This window comes from Schistocerca cancellata, chromosome 2, assembly GCF_023864275.1.
Source record: "Schistocerca cancellata isolate TAMUIC-IGC-003103 chromosome 2, iqSchCanc2.1, whole genome shotgun sequence".
In the NCBI taxonomy this organism is placed as follows: domain Eukaryota; kingdom Metazoa; phylum Arthropoda; class Insecta; order Orthoptera; family Acrididae; genus Schistocerca; species Schistocerca cancellata.
This window is the reverse complement of record NC_064627.1, coordinates 930,518,792-930,539,984: the sequence shown is the minus strand read 5'-3', so window position 1 is coordinate 930,539,984 and position 21,193 is coordinate 930,518,792. Positions and strand designations below refer to the sequence as shown.

Below are 21,193 nucleotides of genomic sequence, written 5' to 3'. Positions count from 1 at the left end.
ATGTGTCATACCGGTGTTCTATACATGGGCTCCCTTACATATAAATTAGACGTCCCTAAAATTCTTCCAATAAACTCGAGCTGACCATATGCCTTCCCAACTATTGTCCCTACGTGCTTGTTCCATTTCATATCGTTGTGCAGTGTTACACCAAGATATTTAATTGAAGTGACTGCATCTAGCAGTGCACTTCTAATGCTGTATTTGAATATTACAGTATTGTTTTTCCTACTCACCATCGTTAACTCACATTTTCTACATTTTGATCAGGCAGCAATTCATGACACCAACTTGAAATTTTGTTCAAGTCCTCCTATGTCTTCCTACAGTCACTCAGCAGCTACACCTTTCATACATTTCAGTCTCATCAGCAAACAGCTGCAGCTGCTATTCACAGGTCGTTTATATATACAGAGAACAAGAGCACGCTTCCCTGGGGCACTCCTGATGATCTCCTTGTCTCTAAACAACTGCCATCCAGGAAAAATTACTTGGTTCTGTTACATAAAAAGTCTTAGAACCACTTGCATATCTGAAAACCTATTTTGTATGCTTAGACCTTTACTAACAGTTAGCAGCATGACTGTGTCAAACATTTTCTGGAAATCTAAGCTAATGGCATCTGCATGGTATGCTTCATCTATGGTTCACAGGATATCATGTGCAAAGAAAGTAAGCTGAGGTTCACACAGGCATTGGTTTCTAAATCTGTGCTGATTTTTGAACAGGAGCTTTGATATCTCAAGAAAATTTATTGTATTCAAACTCAGAATATTTTTAAAAATTCTGCAGCAAACGAAAGTTAAGGATATAGGTTTGTAATCCTTTGGTCTGTTCTTTTACCTTTCTTATGTACACAAGTCAAGTGCACTTTTCTCTAGTCCCTAAGAGACATTTTTGGGGGAGGAAGGGGGAGGGATGTTGAGAGATTGAGATCCGTGGTAACTGTCAGCTAAGTAAGGGGATGTAAAGCACTATCAGCAAAATAAAACTGGCATTCCATCCAGACCTGGCAACTTCTTTGTTTTCAACCCTTTCAGCTGCTTCTCTGCACCCAAGATGCCTATTACTATGTACTCCATATGGGAGTCTGTGTCACAGCCAAACAACAGTATATTTTTAAGATCTTCCTGTCTGAATGATTCCTTAAACTTGAGATTTAAAACTTTCCTTTTCCTTTCTTCTATTAACATACCAAACTGATCAGCTAGTTACCAGATAGAAACCTTCGACTCATTTAGCAATTTTACATAGGACCAGAATTTTATCAGTTCTCCAACAGATCTTGTACTAAAAGTATCTGACAGTGGTAGCTGTTGAATCCTTGTGCACCTTGTGTGTAATAGTCACTGCTTCATCAGTAATTTCTAAATATTGTTATTAAAACATGGTGGGTCTTTTCCATTCTTAATTCACTACCCCGGCACATACTTCTCCAGCGCTTTATTTACATCCATTTAAAGTTTTCCCATAATTTGTCTCCATCCATCGCACTGGAACTAAACAATATCTATTCATTTCTAAGTGGGATGACAACAACTGCTTATCTGCTCTCTCTAGCAAAAATCTCCTAGCCCTCTTGGTGTATTTTTTAACTTTAGTAACCATCGTCACTATGATGGCCTCACAATCACTATCAGTTCTCAATTCTGAGAATAATTTGAGCACTACTGTTTTTATGGAGGACAGCAAATTCAGGAACTTTGTTACGAATCCTTTAACAATTTACTGTGTGGTTTATGCAGCCTGATTTTGCTCTCTGCGTTTTGACTAGCAAGCATTCATCAGAAGATCCTAAACTACTGTCTAGTGTAAAAGAGCTCCATGTGCACTCCACAAGTACTCTGCTACCTGAGTAGCTACTTCTTTTGTATAGTGCACCCTGACCTATCAAGTGGAATCCTACAATTCTCCACCCCATAATGCAGGTCCAGAAATCTACAGATGATATTATCATAGAATTGATGGAGTCTCTGGCTGAGAGCCTGCACTCGACTCCAAACCAAAGCCTCTTGATCAATTCTGGGAACGATGCTGCAAATTGTTTGTCCTGCTTGCTTCCTGTGTGTGAGGCTAGCAGTCTTCACCACTTCCACCAGCCACCTGTATGAACTGAGGATGACTTCAGAACCCAACTGACAGATGTCATTGGTGCCCACATGAGCCACAACTTACAGACGGCCATACCCTGCACACCCGACAGTTGCAGGCAGGGCTTCCTCCACATCTCAGATGAGGCCCCTCAGGAGACATTTTGAATGCATGTTCGATTTATTTCTGGCTTTGGAGGCTATTCCCCCAAGAGGCTCCATAATGCGTCTAACAATCGCCCACCACCACCCTCGTGTGCCTGCTTGGACCCTGCAGAAGGAACAGCCACCTGTCCACTCACAGGGTGAATGAGCAAGGCCACACAAGCAGCCTCCACAATGACTCTCTGCGTCAAGTGATTCAAGTGATGTAAATGCGTTACCATCTGACACTCCTACTGAAGTGAGGCAGATCCACCACATCAGGTATACTGCAAGGTGCCTCAGCAGCAGAGCCTGTGGGCAATAAGTGATGCCTAAGGTGTCCCACATGATGCACCAGGTTCTACGGCACTGCTACACACACTACTGACTGTGACCAGAAGCATCTTCAGCTATTCATGAACTGCAGCCAGCTCCTCCTGCATCTGCACACAGCATGCACACATCCTATCCACCCTAGTATTACTAACTTACTAATCAACTATAAAAGCACACAGAGAAACCTAATTATGTAACTTGCTACCCTGCTGAAGTGTCACCGATGAATGCTGACACATTACTGAGATATGTAAGAGGCCACTGAAAAGAAATGACAACTGCGCTACAGATTGCGCATAAAGGTAGGGAAAAAGAATATTATGCACTATTAGGAAAAATCTATTTAGGAGATGAAGAGATGAATCTGTGAATACATTACAGACCTTTATGTTCCATTCCCATTGCAACTGTGATGACAGTTACAGTGTGTACTGAGACATACAAGCTGTCATTATCCCTCTGCCCCATATGCAACTGGAAATTAAACTCTAATAAGTGGTGCAATGTAAAACATGGCTGTAGAGGTGAATGAACAATAATATTCATTCCAGAAAGGCTCAAAAGAAAATCTTGGAAACTGTCATACAAAATTCTTCTTCAAATGTTTTCACAAACTTTGAAAAGAATTGTTGCAACTAAAAATTATTTATCATCATCGTCACAGTATGGCAAGATTACAATATGTGCATTAACAGTCTTAGGGAAAGGATAGATTGCTACTCATGGTAAAGATGAACAGTGAGTTGCATACAGCCGCAATTAAAAGTCTGTTACACATTATAGCTTTTGGCCACAGTCATCTTCAGCGAAGAATCTGACTGTTTGTGCCTGTTTTCTAGGGTGAAGAAGGCTTTGGCCTACTGTTGATATTCCAACTTGGACTTTACAATGTCTGAATATGTGCATGACTGTATTTCTAGGAGATAAATGTTTATCTACAGAAAACTCCCGAGAGGTGACAGGAACTTTCTCTGCACTCAGAGACACAACTTACTGTATGAATCTCTCTACAGCTCTTCAAATTAGAAAAAAATACAAAATTGAGGCCAGGATTTTGACATGTTTCAGATCGTACGTAAAGGCAGAAAGCAATGGCAGTTATAAAGTCATACTCAGGAAATTATTTCTCAAATCAGAGAATGATTTTGCAGGGAATACAACAAGATTAAATTTGAGCATAAATACTGTTTTTTTTCCTCTACAGGCCTATTATTAATTTATTGCCAAATAAGATTCCCCATTGTGGTTTACTTGCAGATGACATTTCCACAGTTACCAGAAATGAAATCAAATATGAAATCCTTGCACGTATCAAAATATACTAGATAACTACAGCAGTGGTTTACTCTTAATATATTAAAAGTTACAGATTGTGAAGATACAGCTGACTGTTTCAAAACTAGACAATTAAAATCAGATGGCTTTCAAGTTAACCACAACCACAGAACCTTAAAGAAGCAGATTCTGTCATATGCTTCGTAGTACATTTTGTAAACAAATCTCAGTCATGATTTTCAAACACATGTTACAGTAGCTGGCAAAAACATCTTGCCTGGCCAATAAGAATATTGCCCTGAGTGGTGACACGGCCACAATTAAGGTAGGTAGGTACTACAGCTAATTTGGCCCTGTTTTAAAATACGGAATTACCTGCTAGGTGAAAGAAATTAGTCCTAGCAGCCTATAAATAGAATACCGAGCTGTGCAAAACAATTATCAGAAATATGTGTAAAGTCTTGGACGTTGAGCCCTTCATGACTTTATACTTACAAATGATGTACCAGTATCTGTACATATGGACGCACCTGAATGATTTTGGGTAAACTATTTTCTACATGTGACAAATAAAGAAATATTGAGAATTTCACGTTTTCTTTTCACAGATTTACAGTACATAGTCACTGAAAATCCATAACAAAGTAAAAGGCAGAAACTTTCACAGAATGAATTTAATAGTAACAAAAAGAATATTATGCTCAATATTTTTGCTATTATTAACCAAAAGAACAATTGCTTGATTATAGCACTATCTTCGAAGAATGTAATGGTAACTTGTGCTGGCGGCTGTAAACTAAAACTGAATTCAGATATTTGAGGTTATGAGCATGGTGTCTCATTTCAGTTATGTTTAATAACATTGTAAATTACCATATCATGTAATTTACTAATAGCACTTCTGTTGATTAAAACAAATGTTTTAAATCTGTATGTACTGAGAGATTAAAATTCTGTTTCTGATATGTAAAGAGAGAATGGTAGATAAAGAGGGAGCAAGCATGTGGGAGGCAATGAGTGTGAGGTATGGGGTCCAGGAGAAATATTATTGTCTTCATAAATGATTCAAGGCTATGTACAACATTTCAACACAAATTGATAACACAGATAGGTGGTTACATATATAAATACATTAGATCTACTGCATTTGCATCCCAACATCTGCCAGCATCATACTCACGCAAAATATTAGCGTTTCATCTTGTGCACAAACCTGATATTTAGGAGCGTTGTTCAGAAGTGGATAGTTTCCTTGCGAATCTCCATTATGAAGAAGATGATTATCCACTAAGTTCCAGCCCCAGCTCTGATCATCAGAACCCAAAAGAGCGACGTAGCCATGGCACTGGAGCGGCGCTTCTTTCGTTGCAATTCCAATTACAGCTACGGTTCCAAGTGGACCTTCCCATATGACTTCCCATGCATGCCTCCCATGCCTAAAGCCAATTTTTCCTCTGGCAGCGTCCGTACTTTGCGCCACAGGGTTGCGATGAAGTGTAAATCCATTAGGTTTGATATAAACGTTCCTCGAACAGTCATTTGGATTCCATGCATGATAAAACGCACGCAACTTTGCTTTATACGTTGGCACAGAAGAAAGTAAATCTGACTTAAGGGCTTCCTCCGCCAATTTTCTTATGCAATGTAAGCGCCACACGTCATTATTTTCATCATTCAAAAACCTGTACCAATTCTTGCACACGAGTGAGCAGTTTCTTAGATCGTGAAGGTCCAAATAAGAAAATATAACTTCCAAAACATTGTCTGGCAGCGTCACTGACAACTCTTCTACCATTTTGCCGGTTCCTACTAACGCACGGAACAAACAAGGAATAATGGGATATCCTAACCAATGAAAAACGATCACCATTATCAACTTCCGGTTCAATTTTCATCGTTCCTTCTAACCGGAAGTACCTAGCACCACGTGACTTCGTCCGACCAACCAGCTGTTTAGCATTGTGCCTGCCGCCAAGCTCATCTCAGGTGTAGGTACTCGAAAGGGTGGTATTTTGTACGAAGTTCTGTGCTCGATTTTGAAATGTAAAGTAACGGTTGAAGCGTAACTATGTGAAACGTGTATGTTTTGGCTACGCTGTATTCGAAGAGGAGACAGTATTTTAGTGTGAACAGTGAGAAAGAATGGAGAAATGTTGAGCGTTTGCAGTCGCCATTTTGCAGCATCGAAGAAGGCTGACCTGATCGTTGGCGAAATGACCAATTGATTTTGAAAGAACTGACAAACTGCTTGAAGGAATTTTTTATACCATTAAAGTGTCAGGAGTCCCATAATGACCCAGCAAAACAATACAGTGAATTTTCTGATTCATGATTCGAATGGTACGTACTGAAACATTCACAGTGCATGCGAGTCTTAAAAGACGAACATAGTTCGCATTACCGACGTGATACGTTGTGGATGGTGTTGTCTTACCACCTTTCACTTGAAGATGGATTGTCGAAGGTTTTTATATCCAAGATGTGTTATGGTACCGACGCTATGCACTTTCAGTTGACGCCCACGCAGCAAGCAAAGTCGGTAGATCAACAGTCGCTGGTAACCACGTATCGCTTGTTGAAGAATGTTATCCTACTTAACTTGTGAGGAACAGCGGTATTTTCGTTCGTGGATAAATTTGTATACATTTCTATGTGCTGAGACGTTGACTGCGGGTATTGAATAATGAAAGAAACACATGTATGCATCTTTTGTAATTTATGAAACATTCAGTGAACGCCTGCAGGATTTATTCTTAAGACAAGATTTTTGGCGTGCAAGGTACAGCATATACACGACGGGTAAACATGTTCTGTCTATTAATGAAATGATTCATTCTCAATTCGTGAACGAAGTTCTATATTGTATCGTCAATCAGTTGAAATCGACTCCTATTCTGGAACTGTTTGTAACAAACTGATGCGTGAGTTAAACGTATCTGTTGCATGATACTGACACTCTTAAAATGAAGTCATAAATCCATAGATTGTTTTTTTTGTGTGTGTACTCTCGGATTGCCGTTGTTAAAATGTGTATGGTGAGGTTTTGAAAATCAGTGCAATATTCCAAGAGGGGGCGGCCAAAGTGTTTATCGGGAGTCATATGTTGTGGTTTCAGAGAGAGGAATGCCCGACACTTCTAATTTGTTTTCATTGGGTGCAACACATGTTTACTGTGAACATGTAAGATGGCTGTGACAATCTTCTTGCAGCCTGCTTACAGTAGAAACTAAACTTAAGAACCTGCTAGGGACATCACAATAATGCTTTCCCAAACTGAAGTGTAACTATTGGAGTGTTTCGTGGTAAATTATCGAGTTTACAAACAATAATAGCATCGGTTAACTTGGGTCCTTGAGGCGTAATGAGAGAAAATGACGTATTTCACTAAATAACAACGTGGTGACCTGGTCCTGTGCATTAGGCATACGTGTGAACCTATCGAGTAAATAAATAAGTTTAGTGGAAGTTCTGTATAAGCTCTTGCTGGACAACATTTCACAAAAATTTCGCAGAGTTTTTCCATGTGTGCTGCTACAGTTTGACTACCATGTGTTTTTTACCCCAAGAATGTAATGGACACATTTAGAATCTCGTTCTAATAAAATTAGAGGTACATGTTCATGTCTTAGCCCCAAGTATTAGAATAATTTTTTGTTGATGTGAATTCAGTGTACCACTAGCTGTTTTTGTTGATCTAGAGCACATGTAACCAGTAGGCATTAAAGGTTTTTTTTTATGTACTTACTGGTAAGCCCAACTTTCATAGTAGAGAGCTTGGTAATTTTTGTATTCGCATTTTACTTTTCATTGTTGTAGCCTTTAGCACTAATTATCCAGTTTTCATAATGCAACACACCTGCGAAGACCTATTACTTAGATTCAATAGTCTTTCCTAATATTTTAAATTTTGGAGATTTTAGCAAGAAAGAAAAACATAATCTGAATCTGGTTGCAATCTCCAGATTGTGGATTCTCAGAATGTCTGTCTTATACTGCAGTTGGTTGCCTAAACTACTGGTACTAAAACTAGCAGATCCCATTTGCAAAATTTAATACCCAGCTGTTCTCCCGCAGTGGAGCCATACTACTCTGCAGTAATGACCTCAGTCGATTGGCTCACTGGATGCTGGTCTTCTGCCGTTGTCAGCTTATGTTGTGGCTGAAGCAATTACTTCTCTATCTAGTAGCTACTCAGTGGGCCTCAAGGGCTGAATGCACCCCACTTGCCAACAGCACTCGGCAGACTTGGACGACCGTCCGTCCAAGTGCTAGCCAAGCCCAACAGTGCTTAACTTAGGTTATCTGAAAGGAATTGGTCTTGCCAGTGGAGCAAGACATTTGACAGTAGTGTGACTACTGCCATTAATAAATAAGCTAATTGTAATGTATAAGATGATTTCAGAAGTAATGTCTCATAGGACAAATAGGGTGAACCAGGACTCCAACAAACTTTCGAAGCTGGTTGTATGGACTAACAAAAGAAAAGAAAGTCTAGTAAATATGGACTCTAATATGCATACCTTAAATGCTAAGAGCACTTCATTTTCAATACTGTGAAACAAATCTCTTCTGTTTAATTTATTTACACGTCAAGTTCTGTAGGACCAAATTGAGGAATAAATCTCAAAGGTCATGGTACATGCCAGTACATGAAGTTACAACATGAAAGTAATAACAGGTAAAAATAAAATGTTTATAAACCGAAGAAAGTCAAGCCATAAGTTTAAGTAAATGCAGTCCACAGTACAACAAGAATTGGGTTAATTTTTAAAGGAACTCCTCGACAGTATAGAAGGAGTGACCCATGAGGAAGCTCATCAGTTTTGATTTGAAAGCATGTAGATTACTGCAAACATTTCTGAAGTCTAGTGATAGTTTATTGAAAATGGATGCAGCAGTATACTGCACACCTTTCTGCACAAGAGTTAGGAAATGCGATCCAAATGCAGGTTTGATCTCTGTCGAGTATTAACTGAGTGGAAGCTGCTTATTCTTGGGAATTAGCTAATATTGTTAACAAGAAATAACAGTAAGGAATATATATATTGAGAGGCCACTGTCAAAATACCCGGGCTCGTGAACAGGGGTCGACAAGGGGTTCGTGAACTTAAACCACTTATTGCCTGAACAGCCCGTTTGAGCCAAAAATATCCTCTTGGAATGGGAATTAATATAATATCATATGACATAAGCAAATTACACTAATTTTCATGTAGAACGATCACTGACTTCAGATACTGTTCTAATAGTACAAATGGCAGCATTTAGTCTTTGAACAAGATCCTGAACGTGGGCTTTCCACAACAATTTACTATCTATCTGAACACACAGAAATTTAAACTGTTCAGTTTCACTAATAATATGACCACTGTGTGAAATTAAAATGTCGGGTCTTGTTGAGTTGTGGGTTAGAAACTGTAAAAACTGAATCTTACTGTGATTTAGCGTTAGTTTATTTTCTACAAGCCATGAACTCGTCATGAACTGCACTATTTGAAACTGAGCCAATGTTGCACACGACATCCTTTACTACCAAGCTAGTGTCATCAGCAAACAAATATTTTAGTTACCCGTAATATCATTTATATAAATAAGAAAGATGAGTGGTCCCAGCACTGATTTCTGGGGCATCCCCCATTTGACTGTACCCCATTCAGGCCCCAAATCTCGGCTATTCTCAACACTTTGAATAATGACTTGTTGCTGAAGTAAGAGGTGAACCAATTGTGAGCTTCTCCCCGTATTCCATAATGGTCCAACTTCTGGAGATATATTTTGTGATCACCACAATCAAACACCTTAGTTAAATCAAAAAATATGCCTAGTGTTTACAACCTGTGTGGTTGTACCATGCAGTAATAACATTTCAGCCAGCTGAGATGACCTTCACATTTGTTGATAATTGTATTGCACTGCCAGTGTTGTTGGTCCCATCATAGTAGTTTGATAAACATTACAGTAGACCTACACTTCTTCTGTATCATTGGCAATCGGACCAATGTCCAGGCCCTCTGCTCACTTACATGACATGCAATAAATGTTTTGTACACTCAGCATTCAGTGCTGCTTGTAGTTTATTTATCACAATCCTGTCAACTAGGATATTTCTCTGTTCCCAGTTTTGATGTCTGGTGCTGCTATCAAAATTATGTGAGAGAAATTTATTTTGCAATTAGAGCAGCTTAAATCGTTATGTTTTGTGCACCCACAATGACAGATTTTTTTAGATTTGTGTTTTGTTGTAATTGCTGTGGATTCAGGATGTGATCTGTGAGAAATTGAACTTTGTCGTAACTAGGATATGTGCAATTCGTTTTTAATTGCTCCCTTATGGTGTGAACTAATACACTGCCCAAACAAATATCCTTGATGTAAATAGATGTTCAATTAAATGCATAGAGTGGTTGACAGTTGAGACGAATGCACTAGTGGCAATTTGATCCGTCAACAAAAAATGACAGGAGAACAGAGAGTATTCCAGAAGGAGAGTAAAATTTGTTTTTACAATCTCGGTTGCAAGTGAAAAATGATTCAGCACTAGTTTTGATCATATGTATATGATCATCCTAGAGTTACAGAATAAAGAATAACAAAGCACACACTTCAAACTGTAGAGAAGTGTGTGTGTGTGTGTGTGTGTGTGTGTGTGTGTGTGTGTGTGTGAATACATTACCCTGAGATGGTGGTACATGGTCTGGGGAATGAGAAGAAGGGGAGGGCTAGGATTTTGAGGTATAAAATGGCAAAAAGAGTATCTTTATTAAAACAAACTAAGAGATGGATATGTGAATGCGTCTCTTGGATTGTTAAATAAGTATTCCTTCACTAAAGGATGTAAGACATGTTCCTTTTGGTGTACAATGAGCGCAGCCTCCATCCCAGCACACAGCCTGCAAGTAGTGCATGTGCTGTTGAAGTCTCTTTGCATTGAAAGGGGCTGCCCCATTACAAAGCTGGAAAGTCACTGCTCTGTGGGATGTATAAATGAATATTATTAAAACGTATATAGGCAATTCCTGAAATCACAGTAAAGATTAAGTGTGTGAACAGGTTGCAAGTGATACCTGTAGAATTGTATGTCTCTGCAACATGAATTGATTTCAGTAACATGTTTTATGCTATTAGAAATAGTCATCCAGGGCTTGATGCTAGAATGTTTGATTTGGTTTTTTATAACTCCAGGCGTGTAACTTTTACCAAAAGATTTGACTGATTTCCAACAGTGAACACTTTGGTATTATTAGAATGGCAGTTTTGTAATGAGGATGATCATTCTTCTGCGGACACTACATCGTGGCAGTATTAGTTGGGGAGTGTTTTGAACTATGCGTGAATAAGATACCGGTAGAGGTCGGGCCTCAACTACCACTACCAACCGCAACAAACAGTTGCACTGTAGCAACTAACAAATGCTTTGTCTACAATTTGCTTTGAGTTGCCAGTTGTGGTCTTCTTTTTTTTCTCATTTTGAAATGAGTGAAGAGACTAATCCTGGTGCATAAAAGGATTTAAATGAGACTCTCACCACAAGAAAAGAAATCAATAATCCGTATGACCATTATGTCAGTTCTGCTTTCATGGAAGCACAGAATGGCGACAGATAGGGAGGGCTTATTCCCTCATATCACCCCCCCTCCCCTTGGACAGTCAAAGTTTTCATTTGTTTACAGTAGCGGATGACTGCCATGATACACTGTTTGCATAATATCTGCAATCAAACAAGTTTTCAGCTATTTGTACTGTGCAGCTGAAATTGTAAAAATACACTTTTTGTAAAAATGACATTTTTCAGTATGGCATACCTGTAGGCATAAACATTAGGCAAGTCAGTTTGTCACCGTGACCAGATTTTTTGCTTTAACATTTGTTAGCTTCCCCAGATTGTCAGCTTCCAACCTAAGACTTCAAGCTATGCTACACAACAAAGATTTCAAGGGGGTCCAGCATGTAACTTCAACCCACTTTTCTTAAAATGTACACAGTTGTAGCCTCTCACACAGTGGCCATTGTCAGTTTTAGAATATTACCTTGCATTCCACATGTCATTTTTATTTTATACTTATGAAAATTCACGCAAGTAGATTATTCATTTCATACTTTACTTTGCTTTTATTTTGTACTGGAAGGTGTTCTAGAGCCTGATTAAAGTTACTTGTTAATTAACTCTTTAACACTTTGGAGCTCTAACATACGAACTGTTGCCATTGCCAGTGTGTCACTACAAAGAGTTAATTCATCTGCAGTTATTCACAACAGCTGATGCACTTGGTAATCTGTGGCCTATGTGATTACTGTTCAAAAAGATTTCGGGCTTGCAGCCGGTCGTCGTAAACTTCAATGCACGATATTTCGGCTGAACAACTGCCAGCCATCTTCAGGTGACTCGAACGAGGACTGATGAAGACACTCCACTCCAGCTTATGTAGTGCGCTGATAGTTCTGCCGCGCACGTGTTCCAGTCGCAGCGACAGAAGGGCCCACTATATAAGCTGGAGCGGAGAGTGTCTTCGTCAGTCCTCGTTCGGGTCACCTGAAGATGGCTGGCAGTTGTCCAGCCAAAATGTCGTGCAACGAAGTTTACGACGACCGGCTGCAAGCCGGAAATCTTTTTGAGCCGTTGATTCGCTGGGAAAATTTCAAATTTTACATGATTACTGTTGATCACTAAGGGCAATCAGTCTGTTTCTTCTGTAAAGCAGCCCCCCACTCCACCCCACCCCACCCGATTTGGTTGAGCCTTAACCTATTTGCGAATAGCAGCTGTCATGCCACATAAAAATGTCAACAAACTATTACTTTTAATCAGAATAAGGCTGTCTTGTCAAAAATGTTACTAGTAATAAGGACAGTACTATGTTTATGCACTAAATCTGATACTGTACTAATACATTTTATTCCTCATAGGTCAGCCCCAAGTGATTAAATTAGTACAAACACATGCTACAAAATCTCACAATAATGTAGCAGTTGATAATCAAGCTCTGAAGACAATATTTAAAGCGCCTAATCAAGATGGTAGTCAGGTATGTATAAGTTGAGTGATGACTTAACATCATGTCACAGATGTTGACATTATTTGGATATGTCATTTTTGTGGTAGGCATTAATTTACAATACTTATGACTTGTTAGTATTAGTGTGGAACTGTTGTAGTTGAAATGGAATGTTTCTGGAACAGGATTACCGAATGTTGAGATTCTGCTCTACTGCTTTGATCCATAACATCATCAAGATGGCAGATTTTAATCATATACAATGTGATGAGCATGATGCTACTCATTACCCCCCTGAACATACTTGCAAACTTGCAAAACCATGTGAAAGATTTAACTCCAGCAATAAAATGAAACTGCTGGTACAACCACAGAAAGTAGAGGGTTTTTTGTGGGTACAAACTAAATTTATGTCTTCCTGGCAGATTAAAACTGTGTGCCCGGCCGAGACTCGAACTCGGGACCTTTGCCTTTCGCGGGCAAGTGCACTTGCCCGCGAAAGGCAAAGGTCCCGAGTTCGAGTCTCGGTTGGGCACACAGTTTTAATCTGCCAGGAAGTTTCATATCAGCGCACACTCCGCTGCAGAGTGAAAATCTCATTCTGTAAATTTATGTCGATAATAGTGACTGTATTCCAAAATAAATATTAACCCAAAAAATCAATCACAAGAAATATTCAACACAACAACAAAAATGCAAAAACAAACACCATTGGTGTCATGAATTTGATCTATGTAGACATGAACTCGCACACAACTCGAAAACCTGGTATCGCAAATTTTACTTAACCTGTATAGCTCAGACATAGTCCTTGATAGCATGAACCTGCACACAACTCCTGACCCGGATGCTGCAAATTTTACTTGACCTATATGGTTGCTAAAATGAAACCTGCAGTATCAAAAAGTAACACACAAATCATCATATCCATTTTTGAAATCTTCACTTACCGTTTCTGTGTGAAAGTCCACAGTACAACAAACAAAAACTTACTCATGTAACTGATATCAGAAATATAACCTAAACAGTGATGGTAAATCTAGTATCCACAATACTTATCAACCACAGTTTGACACGATTACCAACCACTAACAAGAAAACTCCTAAATTTCTGAAAACTTACATAATGATCAACTTTGATATACACAGACAACTACAAACATACTAACACATCATATATACATCACTAAAATGCAAATTAAACCACAAAAAGTACTTACCAACCAAAGTCACTGTTGCATAAATCTAGGTTGCGCGCGCACACACACACACACACACACACACACACACACACACACACCTAAAAACAGAATAAAATAACTGTAGGAACTTGTCATTTCATTGTTTCAACAAGCAATTACCAGCTCATAAATTTCTGTCATAGCTGTTACTGCCAAAAAGAAGAAACACTATTAAATTTGCGACTATGGGACACACAACACTAGCAATACCAAACAAAAGCCTGACTGCATCACCTAAAATATGCAAAATCCGAATAACTCATTGTTGAACCAGCATAAACTCTTCTAATGAAAACCTCAAACACTCCCCTAACAAGGTCACTCTCTAAGGTACCTAACTAATGGATCATCAATCAAGATCATCAAACAAGAGAGCACCACCAAATACTAGAACACACCATCTACAAGCATGACCGATTGCAAAAGTATCATGCCACCATGACACTGCACAGCACTTAGGTCAAAGCAGAGGTATAGGATCGCAATTTTCAGTTGACCCTTCTGGAACTTTTATATGATGCCCCTCGTGCCTTCCTTCTCTAATTCTACAAGTCATCCCTGCCCACAGATATCGATCCTCAGCTATTGCATTGATGTTATGATTGGTTTTGCACACTATATAGCTCTTCAGTGAAGTTGGTTGTGTGACATGTAGGACACAAATATTTATCATGAAGTGAAGCCCAATCCCAGTAAAATTCAAGTGAACGCATTCCACATATGAATCGGAAGCGCAGCAAAAGCTGGACATCACATGGCGAGGAGAACAACTGAAACATTGCCCAACACCAGTCTACCTAGGTGTCACACTGGACAGGGCTCTAACGTACAGGCAGCAATGTTGAAATGTGAAACAGAAAGTCATTTCTCGCAGTGGGATACTTAAGAAGCTGATTGGCAGCAGTTGTAGAGCTAAACCGCACCTCCTAAGGACTTCTGCACTTGCACTTTGTGTATCAGCTGCTGAGCATGCTGCTCCTGTGTGGAACGTTTCAGCTCATGCTAAGCAAGTTGAGCCAACACCAGAAATTGTATCCGTTTGTTGGAATAGCCCCACCCAACATCCAGGGAGCCATTGCTGCAGACAGTGAGAGACCAAAGCAGGAGAATGACCACTGACATCCCCTGTATGGTCATCAGGTAGCAAGATCCCGCCTTAAATCCCCCAATAGTTTCCTTGTTAGGAGTGCGCCACTGGAGGGAGCATCAGAGGCAGTTCGTCTTGTAACATGGAAGAGCTCGCTGCCGGTAGACATCTCACCAAAAGAACAACTAGCTCCTGGTGCAAACCTACGCTACCCTGTGTGGAAGTCCCTCAGCCGCCTAAGAGTGGGCATTCCCCGATGCAAGACCAACCTGAAGAAATGGGGAATCCTTCCTGCGAGTGCTGACACCTTTTGGGACTTCGGGGCTGAAGAAGATCCAAGCCATCTACTTGTATGCCCCTTCATGGACAACCTGTGCATGATACAAGATGTTTACGGAGGAAATGACAAAGCTATTGCAGCTGCTATTTTTTGGAAATGCTCACCAGACACGGAAATGAATGAATGTTTGATAGCAGCTTCGCATGATTAATCGTCGGCCCAAAGAAATTCATGCTGTGACATTTTGCATTTCTGTGTTTTTACGCATTGTTGCCAACTGATAATAGAAAAGTGTACAAGCATACTAAGCATAAGGCGATGAGTTCTGTCTTCAGTTACAGCACCTGTAAGATGAATTATAAGATATAGTTCATGTTATACATCATTGGATATGTCTCACCATATTGCCTGGGTGGCACTTGTGGCCTTTTGGTGGTAATTTAGAGGGGTTCTTATGAAGATAGTCGAGGATTCCAGACTTTAATCTAATGTTTATGTCTTATGCTAGTTTAAGTGTCTGATAGTGGGAGAGGTGTTATAGAGTATTGTCTTTTGTATGAGGTGACAGTGTCTTAACTCCTCATGAGACAACAGATTCTGTCTGTCCTGAAAATGTGAATATTTCTAAGGACTTCTTGTATTTTTCTTATATATGCTATTCATCCCAAAATTTGATTGGTTTTAATATATCCATGCAGAGTATCATTGGGTCATTCTATGTCAAGTCGCACAGTCATGTCGTTATAAAATTTTGTTTGCATGCTTGAAACTTCGACTTTTTAGCACAGACTCTTGAAATTTCACCTCCGTGTCATTTATGATATGTTGTACAAAGCTTTCCTGGTTTGACGAAGATTTTCCCAACACTTAATGATTTAGACAATGCTAAACTTACTGACTTTAAAGGATTTTTTTAACTATCTGGTTGTATGTTTTGAAAGGATTACAGCAAGTTTTTTGATGGCTTTCAAAAACCTAAAGGGATAGTAACTGTGATGTCTACATGTACTTCTTTCTTGATCATCTGGAAAGTTAATACTAGACTGTAACACTGTCTGATCTTGCTGGTCTCCACTCAGCGCTGAAAATTTTTGAAGAGTTTTTAAACACTGGGGTATAGGCTGTCAAGTGATACATTGTTGCAAGTAAATTTCCAACACTATTTGATTTGATATTTTCCATAGTAACAAAGTAATCAGTACTTTAGTTAAAAACATAAGACGTTACCAACAGAATTATAAATGGTTGTGCCACAAACAAGTATGACCATCTAACATAAACACAAACAGGAACTGAGGACAAACAAACTGATTGCTGCATATCGGTGATGATCAACAGTACATGACAGGGATTGTTGCAGTGCTTTCATATATGCACAGGTTTCAAGCAAGCTATTGCAAACGCACAGAACACTTTATCTCTTTGAGCTGGTGGTTAGATGCACGGGATATACTACATCGTTTCAAAAATCACTTAATTAATAAAATTAAATTACCTGAATGAGATTTTCACTCTGCAGCGGAGTGTGCGCTGATATGAAACTTCCTGGCAGATTAAAACTGTGTGCCCAACCGAGACTCGAACTCGGGACCTTTGCCTTTCGCGGGCAAGTGCTCTACCATCTGAGCTACCGAAGCACGACTCACGCCCGGTACTCACAGCTTTACTTCTGCCAGTATCTCGTCTCCTACCTTCCAAACTTTAAAGAAGCTCTTCTGCGAACCTTGCAGAACTAGCACTCCTGAAAGAAAGGATATATAGGAGACATGGCTTAGCCACAGCCTGGGGGATGTTTCCAGAATGAGATTTTCACTCTGCAGCGGAGTGTACGCTGAAGTTTCATATCAGCGCACACTCTGCTGCAGAGTGAAAATCTCATTCTGGAAACATCCCCCAGGCTGTGGCTAAGCCATGTCTCCTATATATCCTTTCTTTCAGGAGTGCTAGTTCTGCAAGGTTCGCAGAAGAGCTTCTTTAAAGTTTGGAAGGTAGGAGACGAGATACTGGCAGAAGTAAAGCTGTGAGTACCGGGCGTGAGTCATGCTTCGGTACCTCAGATGGTAGAGCACTTGCCCGCGAAAGGCAAAGGTCCCGAGTTCGAGTCTCGGTTGGGCACACAGTTTTAATGTGCCAGGAAGTTTCAAAATTAAATTAATTTTCACACTTAAGATTAATTTGCCTAGAATACTTGATATTTAAATATGCTTTTTGAGACCTCTGCATCTGAGGCATTCTGTGTCGGACCTGATGACTCATTTTTCATCACAGTAAAGAATTTATTAATTTTTGATCTATTTGTTTGTCCATTCACAGAAAAGATATTAATTTTTTTTTATTTTGTTAGTCTAGCTTATAACCTCAGGAATCTTAAGACCAAAACTAGGTTCTGCCAGGTTGGCAAAACATGATATAAACGTTTTCCAATGTCCCTGTAAGTTTTCTCGAAATTGGAAATTGTCATACACTAATATTATTGTACTCGCCAAGCTGCACCAGAACACACACATAAAAGGTTATAATTAGGCAAGCTTTCGGAGCCAGTAGAGCACATTCTTAAGGCCGAAGGGTTGAAGGGGAAGGAAGAGGGGTAAAGGAAAAGGACTGGAGAGGTATAGGGATGCTTACCAGAGAGATGAGAAGAAAAGACTGATTGTTGGGGAAAGCACTGGAGAAGATTTGGAAACCTGAGAGCTTAATGGTGGAAGACAGGATAATGTGAAAGACAGAGATTTCTGATTAAACATCATGCACGAGTTAATAAGAGTGAAAAGCTTGAGTGTATTGTATGTAACAGTGGTGGGGGGGGGGGGGGGGGGGCTGGGGAAAATAGACAGGTAAGAAAATGAAAGATGTAGAAAACTAAAACGGATTGAAGAACGGAGTAGATACTGTGAAGAAATGCGGACAAGGAAGAAGTATATGAGAATTATAGCCAGGTTGGTGGTGAGAACCAACCTGCGGAGTTCTGAGAAATGGGTGTCTGGGGGAAGAATACAGATAGTGTGTGTGGTGAAAAGGCACTGAGGTCATGATTGTCCTGTTGTAGTGCATGCTCTGCAACAGGATATTGTGTGTTGCCAGTATACACCCTCTGCCTACCACCATTCATCCTAACTGATAATTTGGTGGTAGTCACATCAATGTAAAAGGCTGAACAGTGTTCACATAACAGCTGGTATATAACGTTTTGTTTCACAGGTGGCTCTCCCTTTGATAGTATATGTTTTGCCAGATACTGGGCTGGTATAGGTGGTGGTGGGAGGGTGCATAGGGAAAGTCTTGCAGTGGGGATGGTCAGAGGAGTCGGAGCCATTGGGTAGGGAGATGAATTCAGGAGGAGCATAGGGCCTGACAAGAGTATTGCGGAGATTGGTAGGGTGACGAAAAGCTATTCTAGATGTGATGGGCAAAATTTCAGCAACTACTGTTGCTTGTTAGTTGGTTTAATGTGAACAGAAGTGTGTAGCTGGCCTTCGGTGAGGACAAGATCAACATCAAGGAAAGTGTCATGGGATTTGTAATAGTACCATGTGAAATTTACTGTTGATCCCTCCAAAAAACAACTTTGAAGAGCATCACTGGTCGCTCAGTATTATCCTGGTCTGGAATGTATTAATCAGCTACTTTGTGTTCCTAAAATGATGCCCTGAGATGAGATCCATTTTGTCTGATGAGATTTTGCCCACCACACCCAGAACAGCTTTTCGTCACCCTCCCAATCTCCGAAATATTCTTGTCAGACCATATGCTCCTTTTGCATCCATCTCCCTACCCTATGGCTCGTACCCCTGTTCCGTCCCTGCTGCAAGACTTGCCGTCCCACCATCACATATACAGCCCTACACGTCATATACCAGTTGTTACGTAAACACTATTCAGCCTTTTACATTGGCGTGACTTCCTCCAAATTATCTGTTAGGACGAATGGGCATAGCCAGATGGTGTGTAATGGCAACATGCAAATCTTCAAATGTTTTTTAATTCCATTCTTTGATCAAAATATCAATTCTTTTGACGATGACCGGTTTCGGTCCGTGATTACCATCCTCAGATCTTTTCTACACCATGTCCTAAAGTGATAAGGCCATAATGGACACTTTAGGACATGATGATGCGTTTGTGTGGCTGCATGAAATAAGTGGGAATTGTAAACTACCTGCCTCCTCCAGTCTTCATACCAGAAGTAAATGACCAATCTGCATCATTCCTATTATTTTCATTTCACACCGTTGGACGTGCCCTAGAGTATATCCGCTCCTGCTCAGGTGAGTCCTTCGTTATCTGTAGCGATTCCCTGAGCGGTTTACGAGCTCTCGACCAGTGTTTTCCTCGTTCTCGTCTGGTGATGGCTATCCATGAGTCCCTGCATACTCTTGCGCGTTGCGGCCGCTCTGTGGTCTTTGTGTGGACCCCCGGTCATGTCGGTATCCCGGGCAATGAACATGTTGACCGCCTGGCGAAAGAGGCCACGAGTAAACAGTCTCTGGACGTTGGCCTCCCAGAGACTGATTTGCGGGCAGTCCTCCGCCGAAAAGTTTTTGCGCTTTGGGACGCTGAATGGCGCAATCGGATCATGCCCAATAAACTCCGTGCCATCAAGGAGACGACGACTGTGTGGCGGTCATCCCTGCGAGCCAACCGCAGGGACTCTGTCGTCCTTTGTCGGCTCCGCATTGACCACTCCCACCTGACACAGTTATTTACTGCGCCGGGAGGACCCTCCTGTATGTCACTGCGGGGCGGCTTTGACAGTGGCCCACATTTTGTTGGCCTGCCCCCTTTTAGCTGTGGTCAGGCAGACATTTGCGCTGCCTGATACGCTCCCTGCCCTCTTATGTGATGACCCTGGTATGGCTGACTTAGTTTTCCGTTTTATTCGGGCAGGGGGTTTTTATTATTTACTCTGAGTGTTTGTTCTGTTCTTTTGTGTTGATTCTGGCCATTGGCCTACGATTTTACGCTGAGTTTTTAATGTGTTATCGGTGGTTGGCTTTTCCTTTTTATCTCTATGGTCGGCCAACCACTGTCACACTCTGTGTGATTTTAATTTGTTTCGTCTGATCTCTGTAGGAGTATTTCTTGTCCTGTGTCGTCTGACGTCTTTCCTGTTGTTCGTTTTTAATTCTCTTTGGGTGGTTTTACTTTTTTTGGAAAAAGGGACCGATGACCGTCGCAGTCTGGTCCCTTTAATCCCCCCCCAAACCAACCAATCACACCGTTGGATCAATCCATACGAGGTGGTTCAGCACTGGTTGTTTGACATATCAGAAAAATTGGATATTCGCTGGGCGATGAATTACCTGATGTTTAGTGGACTCAAAAACGTTTTTTAAAATTTTTTAATTGTTTATGAGAAATGGTGACCATTTTTGTTTCAGCCTGCATATTTTTTTTTTTTTTGTTTTTTGAAGTATTCAAATAATAGTTTGTGCCACGGATTTCAAATAAAAAGCATTTAGTCCAGCACACTCTGGCCTGCAATTTTGAACCATCATCTCCTGTTGTTGTCTTCAGTCCTGAGACTGGATTCATGCAGCTCTCCATGCTACTCTATCCTGTGCAAGCTGCTTCATCTCCCAGTACCTACTGCAGCCTACATCCTTCTGAATCTGCTTAGTGTATTCATCTCTTGGTCTCCCACTACGATTTTTACTGTCCACGCTGCCCTCCAATACTAAATTGGTGATTCCTCGATGCCTCAGAACATGTCCTACCAACCGATCCCTTCTTCTGGTCAAGTTGTGCCA

The 21,193-nt window shown here is 40.4% G+C and overlaps 2 protein-coding genes across 2 annotated transcripts in view; one reads left to right on the top strand and one right to left on the bottom strand.

The window, feature by feature from the left end:
* The window catches only part of LOC126162889 (F-box/SPRY domain-containing protein 1), a 74,833-nt gene extending 69,182 nt beyond the window's left edge, over positions 1-5,651 (bottom strand). Inside the window, exon 1 of the mRNA XM_049919689.1 lies at positions 5,059-5,651. Coding sequence (XP_049775646.1) covers positions 5,059-5,640 — 582 coding nt within the window. The 5' untranslated portion in view covers positions 5,641-5,651. The remainder of the gene's footprint in view (positions 1-5,058) is intronic.
* A 157-nt stretch (positions 5,652-5,808) lies between these two features.
* Positions 5,809-21,193, top strand: part of LOC126162888 (transcription factor Dp-1) — a 235,072-nt gene continuing 219,687 nt past the window's right edge. The window contains exons 1-2 of the mRNA XM_049919688.1: positions 5,809-6,185; positions 12,750-12,868. Of these exons, the coding sequence (XP_049775645.1) occupies positions 6,137-6,185; positions 12,750-12,868 (168 nt within the window). The 5' untranslated portion in view covers positions 5,809-6,136. The remainder of the gene's footprint in view (positions 6,186-12,749; positions 12,869-21,193) is intronic.